Raw genomic sequence first — 17,047 nt, 5'->3', positions numbered from 1 at the left:
GCTGAGGAGTGGCTGTGGCATTCCAATGCTGTGTTTGGGGACTGGGAATCTACTGCAGACTCCAGCCACAGCTGGGGTCCTGCTCCCGGCCCTGGAAGTGATTTGGGGACCTGGCAGATGCTGATGAACACCCGGATTCCAGGACTTTCCTCCTGCTTTTCGGCGTGTGCCAAACCTGAGCTGATGGATGCGGGTGGGCACTGAGTTTTGGGGGAAGGGAGGAGGAAGCAGCTGGATGAAGTTTCTTCACAAATCCAGACCTAGGAAAGCTTTCCAATTTTCCTGCTGCGTCCAGCTGAGGCAGAGGCTGCCTCTGTGCTGGACAGGGTCTGGTCGCTTGGGGAGGAATCCTGATCTCCCCCATCCTCCAGGGTCTTTTCCATCCCAAAACCAAGAGCGTCTCCGGGCCCCCAAGGCTGCTGTGGTGGGAGGTGGTGGAATAAACTCCGTGCTGGAGCTGGCTGGGCTGCGAGGATCTCCCTGGAGCAGAGAAGTTTCCATCGCGGAGTGAGTCAGCACGGACACCTTGTGACGCCGGCCGGGCGGGACGGGCCGCGGAGCGGCGGGCGGGGAGCTCGGGCTCCGGGTGGGATCCGTGCCTCGCCGGCCAGAACCTGGGAAGCTGCGGCACGGCAGGTTCAGGTCGGATATCAGGGAAAATTCCTTCGCTGGAAGGGTGATCAGACACTGGCACAGACTGCCAGTGCTGGATTGATCATCCCAGGAATTCTTCAAAACTCGTGTGGATGTGGCACTTGGGGACGCGGGCTGCTGGTTGGCGTGTCAATGCCGGGTTAAGCTTGGATTTGACAATCTTGGAGTTCTTTTCCAACCTTAATGACTCCGTGATTCCAAGGGCAGGAGGTGGAAGAAATGAGGGCCCTCACCCAGGGCACCTGGGACACTCTTGGGGACATCCTGTCCTTCACTCACTGCACTGGGACACTCCTGGGGACATCCTGTCCTTCACCCAGGGCACCTGGGACACTCTTGGGGACATCCTGTCCTTCACCCAGGGCACTGGGACACTCTTGGGGACATCCTGTCCTTCACTCACTGCACCTGGGACACTCCTGGGGACATCCTGTCCTTCACTCACTGCACCTGGGACACTCTTGGGGACATCCTGTCCTACACACACCATGCACATGTTCACGTGTGCACACTTCAAGAAGTGTCTGGATGCCACTCCCAGGCAGGATTTTTGGATTTCGTAGGATCCCAGCGAAATCCAGGCGGGATTTTTTGTTGTCCCCTGTTGATGGCCAGGGCTTGGACTGCCTGGTCCATGGTGTGACTGGAGGGTTCCTACAGCACCACAGAGAGCTCACCCCAATCCTAATGGCACATCCAAACCTTGGGAAGCTGCAGGACAAGGCAGGGTTGAACAGCTGATAAAATAGAATTAAAGAGGGAACCAGTAGCAAAATAGAGTCGGGTTGCAGCTCTGCTGCATCCAGGGAGAGGTTGGGGAGATGTTTGCAGGTGGTAGAACCCCACTGACCAACTCCTGGCCAGGATTTATGGAAGCAGAGCTCTGGCTGGTGGCCCTGGGATGGCAGGGGACATCCTCGAGGGGATGGAGTTTCTGTGTGGGGACAGAGCAAGTCTCCAGCCAAGGAACAAACCACCACCACCACTCCTGCCAGATACTTCAGGAGAGACAAACGTATCCCAGCAGGAAAATCACAGCTGGGGATTTTGGGAACAGCCTGAGCACACTCACACCTCCACCTCACAGCAGGCAGAAGGGTCTCCTGTCCCAATAAACTCCCTAAATCCCCAAGAGTGCTCCTGCTCAGAGGTAATTCCACAAATTAAGGGGATTCCTGTTGTGTTTCCCATCCTTTAGCGGGTCCTGCACATCCTCCTGCTCCCTCCTCGGGGGAATCCTGCGGGATGGGGAGCTTGGGGTAGGAGCGGGCTGCAGTGAGAGGATGGATTTGGCCACTTTGCCATGTCTGACCTTCAATCCCTCGGGATGTCAGGATGTCCCCAGCCTGTCCAGCTGGGATGGGACGATTTTTGATGCCACAGGAGGGAGTGGTGCCTGCCAGGGGCTCCCACAGCCGTGACTCAGAGCTGGGCTTTTATGGGTCCCACATGTTCCGTGTTGTTGCTTCCCTCCAGCGCCGGGGAGGAAGAGGGAAGCATAAAAATTCCTTACAGCAGCTGCTGCCATGTGTGTGCCCCTCTCACCTCCACCCCAAAACCTTGCCCCCACCCAGCCTCCAGCCTGGCGAAGGTGTGGGCCAGGGATGTGGCTTTAGGGGAGTGATTTGGGGGGTAGGGGGCCAAAGCAAACAACGTGCAGCGAGGGTCTCCCGCCTGCCTGGGGACCACCTATGGAGCCCCCCCACCCCTGCCTGGCCTGCCACGGCTTCCTGAGCAGCTCGGCTGTGCTGCAGGGCTGGGAATCCCTTCTTTCCAGGGAGCCTGCAGCCCGCTCCGTGGGTTATCCCTGCCCTGGATACGCAGCCCCGGCTGCCTGCCTTTCCTCCCCCGAAGCACACGTGTGTCAGCGTGTGTTAACACGTCCAGAGACGTGTCAGTGCACGGCCCCGGGTGGGTGTGGGTGCACGTGGGAGAGAGGGGTAGATGGTTTTGTCCCCTGAGATGTGGCGCTGGGGTGCTGGGGGACACCTGGAGGGGTGGGTGGGCTGGGGAGGGATTTCCGTGCAAATGGCAGAGAAGAATTTGGGGATTGGGTGGGGAATGAGGATGGATCACGGGTCTGGGAGAGGGAGGATGGAGTCTGGGATGTCCCCAGTCTGTCCTGGCAGTGATGTGTCTGCTCCTTTCCCTCCACACCAGCGCAAACCTCTCCTGTCCCCAGTGTTAAGCTGGTTCTTCCTCGCCTCAGCTTTTCCAGGCCAGGGACCACCTTGGAACGAGCTCGGCAGCCCCCACCAGCACAGGATCATGACCCTGAGTCGTCCCCTTTCAGACCCCCTGAACCTGAAGCGATGTGCTTTGTGGAGCCGCGCTCCTGGGCAGATTAGCTGGGGCTGGCCCTAAACGAGGGGGGCTGCCTGGGGCTTCCACACGTCGCTTCTGCTGCAGGAAGGGTCCAGAAAGATGTGGGGTCAGGGGAAGCACTTCCCAGCTCGGCCTGAGCTCCTGGGGCTCAAAAGGTGTTTGTCCCGTGGGGATTCTGCAGCTCTTCGCTGCGGCCGTGCAGCACGAGGGAGGATGGGAGCGACCCTGCCAGACCCAGCCCTGGCCGGCAGCTGGGATGTGTCCCCGGACTGCTGCTGGCACCAGCTCCCTGCCAGGCAGGAGATTTGCAGCCCAGGTTTAGGGTCGGGTTAAGGTTGGGTGGGTTCGGGGTGTTGGGGTGCCTGTGGTGGGCTCAGGGGTTTGCCCACCCCAGTGCAGACCTGGCTCTCCTGATACAAGGGTGCGCAGGGATCTTCTGGGGTGTGTCCCCACCGTGGTCCCGTCACACCACGCCACCCTTCCCTCTGCCTGCCTGTTCTCTCTGCTCTGTCCCTCCCTCGCTCCTCCCTGAGTGAGGATTTGGGGTGACCGGGCCCCCCATCAGGTGCTGCAGCTCCCCACATCGTGCACATCCCACACGTGTGTGAGACACGAGCACACGGACACGCATCCCTGTGTCCCTGCGTCCCCAGGGGCTGCATCTGCCTCCTCCCTCCTTCCCACCATCCCAGCTCCATCTCCCACCAGGTTTGGGGTGTCTCTGCTCCCACCATTCCTCGATTTTGGGGTGTCTCTGCTCCCATCACCCATCAGTTTTGGGATGTCTCTGCTCCCACCTCCCATCAGATTTGGGGTGTCTCTGCTCCCACCACTTCTTGATTTTGGGGTATCTCTTCTCCCACCACTCCTCGATTTTGGGGTGTCTCTGCTCCCACCACCCCTCGATTTTGGGGTTTCTCTGCTCCCAGCACCCACCGGCATCACCATCCTGACATCGTCCCCAAAAACCACTCCCCCGTACACCCAAATCCCCTCGCGCACATGCAGCCGCGCAGAAAACACGCGTGTTCACACGGGCAGCGCGGCCGCCCCACGCACGCAGCCCCCCCGGGCCCTCCCGGCCCCCCACGCCGGGGGCTGCGCCGGCGGCTGATGGATCGTGCCACACACAGCTCGGCGCGGCCGGGCTGCGGGACCGCGGGGCTAATCCAGCCCTGACATCGCATTCCTCCGCAGTGGGGCTCCGGGGAGGTTAACCCTGCCGGGCCCGGGGGCACCGGCACCCCCGGGCACCCCCGGGCACCCCCGGGGGCTGGGTGGGGTGGGAGCCGCCCCGCTGCACCCACTGCGGGCTGGAGGGGAGTGGGAGCGTTCTGCGTGTCCGTGGGAACAGGAAGGGGGGGTCTGCAGTGTCGTGGGGGCGTCTGTCCCGTCCAGGGTGCGGTGGGGAGCTGCGGTGGGGGTCTGCCCCATGGTGGGGTGCTGGAGGGGGGGAATTGCATCCTTTTCTTCCTCCTCCTCCTCCTCCTCCTCCTCCTCCTCCTCCTCCTCCTCTTCCGGTCTCCCGGGGTTGTCAGCGCCCACGTCTGTCTCCCACCTTCCCACCAGCTCTGCCCCACCACCCCTCGGTGTCACCATCCCACCGTCCCACCCCACAGGCTCCCTCCGTCCCCTTTCCGTCTCTGCCTTCCCCTCCATCTCCTCCCCTCTTCCCCCGGCCCCGTTCCCCAGTGTCCTCAGGAAACTGGAGCCAGATGACAGATTTTAGATGTGTTTGCAGGAAATAAAAGGCGAGGAGCTGGGGGGGGAGGGGGCGGCCAGCCCTGACCCCCTCCCGCGCCGCGTTTCGGCGTCTGGAGCCAGCCCTGCTCCGAGAGCTCCCGCCGCTGGCTGCGCTCCTGGTTTTCTTGGCAGAGAGGAGCAGGAATGTGTTTCAGTTTGAGTTTCTTGGCAGGAGGAGAGCGAGGGAAGATTCCCCTCATCCCGCCTGCGCCTGGCTCTCAAATTTATGCCCAAAGGCTGCGACTTGGGTGGGCCGCGGCGGTGTGCGGCCGGCGGGGGAGGCGAGCGCGGCGGTGGGCGAGACGCCGGCTGGTTCCCATTGCTTCCCGTGGCTTCCCAGCGCTCCCGGCCCCCTCGGCTCGGGGGGCCACCGTGGTTTGGGGAGCCCCTGTGGACCCCATGGGCTGGGGAGAGCATCCTGTGGCTCGGCCCGGTGGTTTTGGGGTTGGCGTTGCGTAGCCGCCCCTCGTCGTGGGCTGATGCTCTGAGGATGTGGGGGATTGGGGGAAATGCCACCTGTCACCCACCTGGCACCCACCTGGCACCCACCTTGCCAGGCTGGGCCTGCTCATCAAACCCCTCCCCACTTCACCCAGCTGCCTCAGCACAGCGGGACCATCACTGGGGCCCAGAGCCCCCCAGGGCTGGCACAGGGTGGGTGCTGGAGGGGCAGAGAAGGGGGCACAGCCCCGGGCAGGGAGGTGCTGTGAAAATAGGGGGTGCTGAGGTGGGGACAGCATGAGCTGTGCTATACCCGCGTGTGCAGTGACACCCTGGGCACACGGGTGAAAGGCTGGAAATGTCCCGGGTCAGTTTGGAGGGGGTTTGGAGCTGTGGGAAGGTGTCTGTGCTGGTGGAGCAGGGTGAGCTGTGAGATCTCTCCCTGCTGTGACTGTCCCCGTGCCGTGGGTGTTCAGCCCCGTGGGTGTTCCCGTGGCCGTGGCTGTGCTCTGGGACTGCACGAGGTCACTGCAGGTGTGTGAACCTGCAGGGACAGCCCAGAGCAGGGGGACAGGGCCGATGGTCACCAGGACAACCGGGGGTCTCAGGTGATGGTTGTGGGGAGGGGGAGGTGGGGGTTTGCTGAGCCCCAACCCCCATCCCCTCCCAGGTGCACATTTGTCAGGCTGTGCTCTTCTCTGACCCAGAGGGGTGTTTTAAAACCTTTTATTCCATTTTCAGTCTCACGTGAAGTGTGAGACAATACAGATGTTATAATTCACAGCATCGCAATCAGAAGTTATTTCTTAATTACAATGCATGATAAACGTTTCTTGGCTTATAATGCGTTTTTAAGCATTTGAAACTTGTTTCTAGTTTTATTTCTCTTTTAACAATGTTTGTCTTATTCCGTGTTATTTCATAGTTAATATTTTTGTTTTCTAAAAGTTTGTATGTGGATGCATATTATGTGAGTTTTTTGTCAGGTTTTGAGCATTTTTCATCTAAACACGTGCACCTCTCTGGTGAGTTGGATCACGCATCCCTGTTCGCATTTGTGCTGCACACACACCTGAGCAGCAGCGTGCACAGAGGGCTGGGGGGCTGGGGTCACCCCACAACCCCACGAACTTACGGGGAGGGGCTTGCAGACCTGGTTAGCCCTGGCAGGGTGAGGGCAGGTGCGAGGTTTCCCCGGGGCTAATCCCCAAAATCTGCTGCGAGACGCAGGCCCAGGGGCCAGGTGAGAGCCCCCTTCTCTGCCCTCTGCCCCCCGCTTCCTCCTCGTCTCTCTTTCCCCTTTCCCCCCCAGTTCCAGCACCTTCCTGGGCAGCCCCCTCCCCTCTGCCTGCCCCGCTGCTCCCCCCCCTCATTCTTCCTGCCTGACACTCTCACAAAGCCCCTAGACGAGCTTTCAAAGGGGCAACTCATGCGGAAGAATTGCTGCCCCCCGAGCCCCCCCGGCTCCAAACGCAACCCCGCGCTTTTCCCAGCGGGGTGAGGGGCTCCCACTCCCCCAGACCCCTTGTTTGGGGCGATTCCCCGCGTTTCAAAGAGGGAAGCTGAGGGGGAAGGAGCCCTTGTTCCCAGCGCCACCCAGTCTGTGGTGGCTTCTCGTGCTCCTGTCCTTGGTGTCAGCCCTCGGGGTCTTGGGGCAGGACAGGGACCGGGGGGTGGGAATGGATGGGTGCAGGATGGTGGCCCTGAGTGAAGATGGAGCTGGGGGACAGGACAAGGGCTGTGAGTGGGAACGGAGTGGGGGGACAGGATGGTGACCAGGGGTTTGGGGCGGATTCGGGGCAGAATGGTGGCCCCGTGTGGGGGTGGGACCAGGCTCAGGGCAGGACCCCACAGGCAGGGATCGACGGTGGGCTGGGCTGAGCCCCGTGGCAGGGGCGCGATGCGTGGGTGGGACAGGGCAGGGTGGGGACCCGCGGGCAGGGTGGGGACCCACGGGCAAAGCAGGGCTGGGTGGGACCTGCAAATGCTGGAGAATCCCTGGGAAGGGAGGAGTAGGGAGCCAGTTCTGGTCCTTGGCCCGGGAGTGGTTCCGGCTGTGCTTCGCTTTTCCATTCATAGAATCCCAGAATCCCTGAATGGTTTGGGTTTGAAGGAACCTCAAAATCACCTTCCAACACCTCACCATAGGCAAGGACACCTTCCACTCTCCCAGCTTGCTCCAAGCCCCGTCCAACCTGACCTTGGACACTTCTAGCGTTCCAGGGGCAGCCCCAGCTTCTCTGGACACCCTGTGCCAGGGCCTCCCCGCCCTCACGGGGAGGAATTTCTTCCCAAAATCCCCAAATCTCCCCGATTTCAGGTTCGCTGCAGTCCCGCCGATCGGGGTCCCGCGTGCTGCGGCGCCCCCTGGCGGCCAAACCCGACCCCGCCCCGCCGCCCCCGGGCCCCGCCGCCCCCCGGGCCCCGCCGCCCCCCGGGCCCCGCCGCCACCCCGATGTGCCCCTGAGACACCCCCGGGCCCCACCGCGACATGTTCGACCCCGCGGGACCCCAGGCCGCCGGCTACAGCGAGTACTGCTGCCTGCACCCACCCCACGGGCCAGCCCCCGCCGCCCCGGGACCACCAGGTGGGTCATGGGGGGGGCTCCAGGATCCGGATCCACCCCCCCCGAGGTCAGGGGTGTTCCGGGGGTCCCTGTCCCACACCCAACTCACCTGTCCTCCTTCCTGCAGGGCTTGATTTCCCCGTGTGCCATCAGCCTGGCCACCGTGGGTATGGGCTGGCACCAGGAGCTGAACACCCCGCTGATGGTGAGTGTCCGGTTTTGGGGGCCCGTGGGGCAGGAGGGATTCCGTAGAGGGGGTTAAGCATCTCTCTGTTCCAAATCCAAAGTGAACTGGCACACTCGGGGCACTCCTGCAGCCTCCAAACACCAGCTGTGAGTCTTTGGGCTGGCTCCAGCACCCCAGGACCTTGCTGAGGGCAGTGCCCCCTGCTCTGCCCCCCCACCCCCCCCCCAGGCTCCCGGTTCTCTACGCCCCGTGGTGCAGGAAAGCTGGGGAAGAAGCGGGCACTGTCCATCTCCCCTCTGTCCGACTCCAGCATCGACCTGCAGACCGTGATCCGCACCTCCCCTAACTCCCTGGTCGCCTTCATCAACTCCCGCTGTGCCTCCTCCGGCGGCTCCTACGGCCACCTCTCCATCAGCACCATCAGGTGGGCACCTGCCCTCAGCCCCCTGGCACCTGGGAGCCTGGCTGGGAGCTGAGCGCCCGTTCCCACCTTGGGGAGTGCTGGGAGAGCCGGGAGCAGGGTGGGACGGTGGGAAGGGGCAGAGCTCACCCTTGTCTCCTGACGGTGTCACCTGCTGGTGGCTCTGCTCTCCACAGCCCGTCCCTGGGGTACCAGAGCCCGCCTGGGCAGCAGAAGGGCCAAGGCCACCTGTACACGCCTCCCCCACCCTGCAGCACCCACGAGCTGCCCACGCGGCCGGGGCTGCTGCACCAGGCACCCACTCGTGGGGCCCTGAAACACTGCCAGGTATGGGGGAACCCTGGGAGGGGGAGCCCTGGGAGCTGTGGGTCTGTGTCAGAGGGATTTGTGTGAGAATGGATCCCTGGGAGCTGTGGGTCTGTGTGAGAATGGAGCCCTGGGAGCTGTGGGTCTGTGTCAGAGGGATTTGTGTGAAATGGAGCCCTGGGAGCTGTGGGTCTGTGTGAGAGGGGTTTGTGTGACAGGGATCCCTGGGAGCTGTGGGTCTGTGTGAGAGGGGTTTGTGTGACAGGGATCCCTGGGAGCTGTGGGTCTGTGTCAGAGGGGTTTGTGTGACAGGGATCCCTGGGAGCTGTGGGTCTGTGTCAGAGGGGTTTGTGTGAGAATGGATCCCTGGGAGCTGTGGGTCTGTGTCAGAAGGATTTGTGTGAAATGGATCCCTGGGAGCTGTGGGTCTGTGTGAGAGGGGTTTGTGTGACAGGGATCCCTGGGAGCTGTGGGTCTGTGTGAGAGGGGTTTGTGTGACAGGGATCCCTGGGAGCTGTGGGTCTGTGTGAGAGGAGATCCCTGTGAGTGGGGTTCCATGTGAGTGGGGATCCCTGTGAGTGGCGTTCCATGTGAGTGGGGATCCCTGTGAGTGGGGTTCCATGTGAGTGGGGTTCCATGTGAGTGGGGTTCCATGTGAGTGGGGATCCCTGTGAGTGGGGTTCCATGTGAGTGGGGTTCCATGTGAGCTGTGCATCCATGTTAGTCCTGTCCCGGTGCCCATCTCCCTGCTCACTGCTTCCCACTTCTCCCACTGCCCGGCAGCAGCTGAAGCTGGAGTGGAGCCTGAGCAGCCCCCTGAGCGCCAAATTCCCAGAGGAGAGATCTGAGGGCGACATCTCCAGCCCGGCATCCACAGGCACCCAGGTACATCCCAGGCCATCAGATCCCCTCTCCCATGCCCCCAGTCCCAGCACCAGTCCCGTGGGGTCCCACCTGGGAGTGCCCAGCTCTCCCTGCCCCCCCAGGACCCCTTGCTGGGCATGCTGGACGTTCGGGAAGAGCTGGAGAAGGAGGATGGCAAACCCGAGTGTGAGGCTGTGTATGAGACCAACTGCTACTGGGACGGCTGTGCCAAGGAGTTCGACACACAGGAGCAGCTGGTGCACGTGAGTCAGGGGCCGCCAAGGTGTTCCCACCCCAAAATCTGCCCCCAGGCTCTGGGCAGCATCCCCCTGGATCAGCTCGTGATTCCTCCTCCCAGGTCCCATCCACCCGCCCTGGGAACTCACCATGCTGCTGGAAGTTCCCTCCTGGGAAGGGAGGGATGTGCATCCCCCAGTTCTCCTCAGCCACTGGTGCTTCCAGACTTCCTCCTTTGCTCCAGCTTTCCTTCCTCCAAGTGTCCTGTATCTCCCTGACCATCCTTTGGACTACCTTGGCCGCTCTGGCTGCTCTTGGACCTCCCAGAGTATCCCTCAAACATCCCCTGCGTTCTCTGCCTCCTGCAAACACCACCTGACCTGTTCTCCCCCAAACTCTGGTGTCTCCACCTGCCATCCCAGTCCCTCCATGTCCTTTCTTCCATCCCAGTTTCTCCTGTATCCCTTCTCCCATCCCAGTCTGTCCATGTCCCTTTCTCCCATCCCAATCTTGCTTTTATCCCTTTCTCCCATCCCAATCTCTCTTTTATCTCTTTCTCCCATCCCAATCTCTCCTGTATCCCTTTCTCCCATTCCAGTTTCTCCTGTATCCCTTTTTTCTCATCCCAATCTCTCTTTTATCCCTTTCTCCCATCCCAATCTCTCCTGTATCCCTTTCTCCCATCCCAGTCTCTCCTGTCCCATTCTGCCACCCCAACCCCTCCACCCCCTTTCTCCCACGACATTCCTGCACCTCCCTGTCCCTTGTCCCCCTCCCCGGTGCCGCCAGTGACGCTGCTCTCCCTCCGCAGCACATCAACAACGAGCACATCCACGGGGAGAAGAAGGAGTTCGTGTGCCACTGGGCCGCGTGCTCGCGGGAGCAGCGGCCCTTCAAGGCTCAGTACATGCTGGTGGTGCACATGCGGCGCCACACGGGCGAGAAGCCTCACAAGTGCACGGTGAGACGCCGAAAACTCCCCCAAAGTCCTGGGGGAACGATTGGGGACAGGGGAGAGCGTGAGACGGGGTCAGGTGGGTCGGGTTATGCTCTTTTTTTGATTTAGAGTGGGGTAACTGAGAGGCGTTTTAAAAACTTTTATTCTGTTTTCAGTCTTGTGAGCATTATAACGTTATAATTCGCACCATCACAATCTGAAGCTAATTATTTCTTAATTATAATACACCATAAGCATTTCTTGGCCTATCAGCTTTTACTACACCAGACTACAAATACTTTAAAACTAATCATCTAAAATTACCCCTCCTAAGTCCTACTACAATGCATCTTTCATAGTTCTATTTCTCCAAAGTATCCAGTCTTATTTACAAGACCACCCTTTAAAACTTATTTCTAGTTTAATTTCTCTCTCAACAATGTCCATCCTATTGTATAACATTTTTAAATCAGCATTTCCTGTCTCAAAGTTTGCATACAAATACCCACTACATGAGCCTTCTGCCAAGCTTTAAGAATTTTTTTAAAAATCCATTTCCCACGCAAATGTGGCAGCTGGAGCCCGGGTGGCAGCAGGGGGTGGGCACAGGTGGGTACAGGCATGGGGCTCATGGAACTTTTTGGGTTAGAGGCACCTTAAACTCATCCCATCCCACCCCCTGCCATGGCCAGGGGCACCTTCCACTGTCCCAGGCTGCTCCAAACCCCATCCAGCCTGGACTTGGGCACTGCCAGGGATGGGGCAGCCCCAGCTGCTCTGGGCACCCTGTGCCAGGGCCTGCCCACCCTCACAGGGAGGAATTTCTTCCCAACATCCCATCTAAACCCAGAGTCTCATGGCCCCAGTGCTGTCCCGTGCTTTGGAATGTTGGAATGTGCTCCTGAATGAAATCAGGATGGGGAGCTGGGTGTTGCTGGCAGTCCCGGTTTGGGCTTTCCCCGCGGGGCTGCCATGGGCAGGGACAGAAGGAGGTGGCACAGAACAACGCCAGGGTGAAGGGCTGTGCCACAGTGTGAGGGTGCACTGAGCAGGGCGGGTGTGCTGGGAGGTGAGATGTGGGTCCCTGGCAGACGGGACGTGGGATGACGTGGGATGACAGTGGGTGACGTTGGGATGGCGTGGGAAGAGGTGGGATGATGTGGGATGACGTGGGATGACATTGGGATGATGTGGGATGGTGTGACATGACGTGGGATGATGTTGGCATGACGTGAGATGACGTGGGACGACGTTGGGATGGCGTGGGATGAGGTGGGATGATGTGGGATGGTGTGGGATGACGTTGGGATGACATTTGGATGACGTGGGATGACGTGGGACGACGTTGGGATGATGTTGGGATGACGTGGGATGACGTTGGCATGATGTGGGATGATGCGGGATGATGTTGGGAGGACGCTGGGATGATGTGGGATGAGGTGGGATGATGTTGGGATCACGTGGGATCACGTGGCATGACATTGGCATGATGCGGGATGACACGGGATGACACGGAATGACGTGGTCCAAGTCCTGGTGATGGCGTGTGACACGTCCCACCTGCTCTGCCCCAGTTTGAGGGATGTAACAAGGCCTATTCCCGCCTGGAGAACCTCAAGACCCACCTGCGCTCGCACACGGGCGAGAAACCCTACGTGTGTGAGCACGAGGGCTGCAACAAAGCCTTCTCCAACGCCTCCGACCGCGCCAAGCACCAAAACCGCACCCACTCCAACGAGGTATGGCCCCGGCAGGGCTCCCGGTGGGCTCCCGGATCATTCCCGTCCCCTGAGGGCTCCTCACCTCCCTGTGTGCCCCAACGCCCTCTTTTCCTGCTTTAAATGTCTCCTTCATCTCCCTCCTTCCTCTGCCTCCCTGAGCTCACCGTGCGCCCTCCACGGGGACTCGCCCGCTTTCATGCCACCCTCAGCTCTCTGCTGCCCGGGGGGCTTTCCTTTTGAGGAGGGGGCTGTAGCTGGGGCTGACAGCCTCCCTCCTCCGTGCCCGCCGTTTTCCGGGGCAGAAGCCGTACGTGTGCAAGATTCCCGGCTGCACCAAGCGCTACACGGACCCCAGCTCCCTGCGGAAACACGTCAAGACCGTGCACGGCCCCGACGCCCACGTCACCAAAAAGCACCGAGGGGACGTGGGGCCGGGCCGGGCACTGCCCACCCCCAGTGCCCCCCCGGACATGAAGCAGGAGAAGGATGCAAACGGCCCCGGCGAGGCTCGGAAGGACGATGGGAAGCTCCTGGTGCCCGAGCTGGCCTTGGTGAGGACTGCGGGGGTAACAGAGGAAGGAGGGATGGTTTGGCAGTGGGAGGGCATCCCCAAGTGATAGGACAGGAGAAAACAGCCTCAAGCTGTTCCAGGGGAGGCTTGGGTTGGATATTTGGGAAAATTTCTTTGTTGTCAGGCACTGGAATGGGCTGCGCTATGGAATCACCGTCCCTGGTGAAGTGTCCTAAAAACTCCGGGGTGTGGCACTTGGGGACGTGGTTTAGCGGTGAACACAGCGGTGTTGGGTTAATAGTTGGATCTCAGAGGCTTTTCCAACCTTCATGATGACTCCAAGTGTGTCCTGGGTGCTTGACCACCTTTGCCATGGCCGTGCTCTGGTTCTCCCCAGAAGCCGCAGCCCAGCCCAGGTGGGCAGTCCTCGTGCAGCAGCGACCACTCGCCCCTGGGCAGCACCACCAACAACGACAGCGGCGTGGAGATGGCAGGAAACGCCGGCGGCAGCTACGAGGACCTGTCCACTCTGGAGGACGTGGTGCCCGGGGAGCCCATGGGCACCTCGGGGCTCATGGCCCTCCACAAACTGGAAAACCTTCGCATCGACAAGCTGAAGCAGCTGAGGAAACCAGCGGCTTCCAAGGGCCTGAACCTGCCACCCATCCCCGGAGCCGGTGAGATCGGGGTGCCTCTCCCTGTGGGTTGTGGGGCCTGGCCTGTGGGAAGCGTGTGCACAGGTCGGGTTGGCAGCCAGAGGTTTCCATGCCTTGCTGGGGTTGGAAGTGGACCCCAAAATCTGGGGAAATGTTAGAGCCCTAAAGGGGTTCCAGGAGAACTGGAGAGGGATTTTGGACAAGGGTCTGGAGTGCCAGGACCAGGCAGAATGGCTTCACGTTGGAGAAGAGGGCAGGGTTAGGTGGGGTATTGGAAGGAATTCTTCCCCGGGAGGATGGGGAGGCCCTGGCAGGGGTGACCAGAGAAGCTGGAAGCATCCAAGGCCAGACTGGAGCAACCTCTCTAGTGGAAAGTGTCCCTGCCCGTGGGACATGGGTGGTTTTTAGGATCCCTCCAAAGCCAAACCATTCCATGATTCCGTGATTTTTCCAAACGAATTCAACTTCTGCTAATCTGTTGCCACCTGCTCCCTGTCCTCACGGGCTCTAACCACGGAACAGACACATCCCAGCTCTGGAGGTGGCTCCTGTCCCTGCTCTGAAGTGCCAATCTGTGTCCCGGGCTAACTCCTCCTTCTCTCCCTCAGGCCTGCCCGGGGAGGTGCCCGGTGTCCCGGTGCCACCCCCAGCCTCGCACCGGCGCATCGCCGAGCTGTCGGCGGCAGAGCTGGGCTTGGTGGCGCCGGGCGAGCGCCGGAGCAGCGGCACCAGCACCGTCAGCTCTGCCTACACCGTCAGCCGCCGCTCGTCCCTGGTGTCGCCGTACCTGGCCGGGCCGTGCCCGGGCGGCGAGGCCGGAGCGGTGCCCGGCGGGACGTGCCCGGCGGACGGCTTCGATGCCACCTCTCCAGACGAGTCGCGGCGCTCCGGCGACGTGTGCGGGGGGCTGCCGGGGGTGGGCAGCCTCACCCCGGCACAGCGGTACCGCCTCAAGGCCAAATACGCCGCGGCCACCGGCGGCCCACCGCCGACCCCGCTGCCCGGCGGCCACGGCGGCGTGCCCGGGGGCTACCCCGCGCCCGCCGGGCCGCGCTGCGTCGCCAACGGCTTGTTGAGAAGGCACAGCTCCAACGACCACCCCGGCTACCCGGGTGGCGTCCCTGCTCAGCTGGCGCCCCGGCACGGCGTGAGACGGGCAAGCGACCCTGCCCGGACGGTGGCCAAGCCTCCGGCCGTGCCCAGGGTACAGCGGTTTAAGAGCGTGGGCAACGTGAGCGTGCCAGGCGTGGGCAGGACGGCGCTGCAGCCCCTGGGCGGCTCCGAGGCCAACCTGCAGCACCACGGCTTCTCCCCACGCCCCCCCAGCATCACCGAGAACGTCTTCTTGGAGAGCATGGGGGGCCCCGGCCCCGAATCCGGCCTGCTGGACATGGATCAGTACCTGAGCTACCCCGAGGAAAGCTTCCCGTGCCAGGGCACCGGTGTGGAGCTGCAGGGTGGCATCTACGGTGCTCAGCGGACCATGGTGGGGACGCACGGGGACATGGAGGAGGGGCTGGAGTTCTCCCTGCCGCAGTGCCAGATGAACCAGCGCTTCCCCAGTTTGCCTGCTGGGAACGGGGCTGTGCCGGAGCCCTGGGATGGATCCCCCCAGGGCCCGCTGGGGATGAGCTCCAGGCAAAGTGTGGCTGCTGCAGCTCCCGCCATGCCCGGGCCGCACTGTCCCCACCAAAACATGGAGTACCCCCATCCCAGCGCCTGCGGGCAGCATCCCAAACTGGTGAGCTCATGCCAGGACCAAGAATTTTCCGGGGGGCATCGGTTTAACCGGCTGCAGATCAAATCCGAGCAGCGGTACCCAGCGCCGAGCCCAGCACTTGCTCCCTGCCCCGGTGCCAAGCTGGCCGGGCCCCCGGCGTCCCCCGCTGCCTTCGGCCACGCCGTGGACGTGGGGCCGGGCGGGTTTCCCCCCGTGGGACCCGCGCCGGGCGGGTACATGGGCATGGCCAGCCCGGGCGCCCGCAGAGCCCCGACCCCCACCCTGCAGACCAAAGAGGTGATGGTCCGGAACTACGTGGAGGCGCAGCAGGCGCTGATGTGGGGGGAGCAGCCCCACTCCAAGGGCAGCGTGGCAGGCGTGGGGCTGGGCAACGAGCCCGGGCAGTGCCAGGCCGTGCCAGCCCCGCCGTACCTCAGCCCCAGGTACTGCAGCTACCAACCCAAACCAGATCATCTGCAGAGCCTGGCAGAGCCCCAGCACCTCCTGAGCCCGCCCTGCTTCAACCCCGAGATGATCCCGCACCCTCCAGGTGGCCCGAAACCACCGGCTCACCAACCCAGCCTGAGCTACCCGAGCGGCCTGGCACAGCCGGGGCACGGCTACGATGGGGTGGACGGTGGTGCCCGGCGCCTGCCGCGCTTGCCCCCCGCCCGCCCCGTGCCCGAGGGGTCCGGGAACCTCCCCCTGTACTACCCAGGCCAGGGCCCGCATGGGCAGGGGGGCAAAGGTGGGCACAAGCTGCTGGGCCAGGGGGCAGCGAGCTGCGGGGGGAGCGGGCACTACGGCGCAGAGGGACCCAAGGGCACCTCCTGCTACTACCTGGACTCGGGGGAGCAGGTGGCCAACAGCTTGGACTCGCTGGACCTGGAGAACACGCACCTTGACTTCGCTGCCATTGTGGAGGACGTGGAGACCCCCACAGCACTGCCCGGACCCCCCGGCCCGACCGGGGGGCTCCTGCTGCCCTCGTCTGGGGGTGCCAACATGGCAGTGGGGGACATGAGCTCCATGCTGAGCACGTTGGCAGGGGAGAGCCACTTCCTCGACTCGCTGTCCTAACGGGGGGTACCTGCCATCAGGTGGGCACCTCTGTGCCAGGGGTGGGTCCCAGAGTGTTGGGCAGAGGTGGGAATCCTTCCCACACCCAGGTTTGTGCCCGGGGGGAAGGGGGAACACCCCCGGAGCCCCCCCCTTCTCCAGTCTCTGAGCGTCACCCTCGTCCAGGAGGGGTCCCAGGCACAGCCCCAAGCCTCCAGGTGACTCTGGCGTGGGGAACTGGTTTTACTGGGCGCCTCGGAGCTCACCCCGCTCGCCCCGCTCGGGACAAGGCGCTGCCCCCGCGCAGCCTGAACCCCGAAACCAAAGAGCCCCATCCCAGTGCTCCCAGTGCCCCCCGCCCCAAATCCCAGTCTGTCAGGACTGCAAGCGCCCCCAGCCCTGCTCCAGGGGGGCAGCTCCCCAGAGGTGGGGGGCGGGAGGGGGTGCCTGTACATAGTGTTCATACCTGTCTGTCTGTCCGTCCGTCTGTCCCCCCCGAATCTCCCGGTGTGAGAGCAGCAGCAGTGCCACCCCCTCCCCTCATTAAACCCTTTCTCAGGGGACTGGGACTGTGTGTTTGTCACCCTACCGGGGATTTGTCACCCTGCCGGGGGTTTGTCACCCTGCCGGGGGTTTGTCACCCTGCCCGGGGTTTGTCACCCTGCCGGGGGCTCCCGGCTCGATCTCGTCCCGGGGAG

The 17,047-nt window shown here is 62.4% G+C and overlaps 1 protein-coding gene across 2 annotated transcripts; it reads left to right on the top strand.

Moving 5' to 3' along the window:
• The first annotated feature begins 209 nt into the window (after positions 1 to 209).
• GLI1 (GLI family zinc finger 1) lies at positions 210 to 17,011 on the top strand. Of its 2 annotated transcripts, none has more exons than XM_085563074.1 (11): positions 210 to 7,751; positions 7,858 to 7,935; positions 8,146 to 8,341; positions 8,515 to 8,665; positions 9,431 to 9,529; positions 9,631 to 9,771; positions 10,557 to 10,706; positions 12,257 to 12,421; positions 12,706 to 12,954; positions 13,312 to 13,591; positions 14,179 to 17,011. In XM_085563074.1, exons 1-11 carry the CDS (start codon positions 7,655 to 7,657, stop codon positions 16,368 to 16,370), a joined length of 3,798 nt encoding a protein of 1,265 aa, XP_085419200.1. In that variant the 5' UTR covers positions 210 to 7,654; the 3' UTR covers positions 16,371 to 17,011. The 2 variants fall into 2 exon arrangements, with proteins under 2 accessions (XP_085419200.1, XP_021398159.3); XM_021542484.3 differs by having other exon boundaries at positions 9,428 to 9,529.
• Positions 17,012 to 17,047: the final 36 nt, after the last annotated feature.

Source organism: Lonchura striata, chromosome 29 (assembly GCF_050655825.1).
Source record: "Lonchura striata isolate lonStrDom1 chromosome 29, ASM5065582v1, whole genome shotgun sequence".
Lineage (NCBI taxonomy): Eukaryota > Metazoa > Chordata > Aves > Passeriformes > Estrildidae > Lonchura > Lonchura striata.
This window is presented reverse-complemented; position numbering and strand designations above follow the sequence as displayed.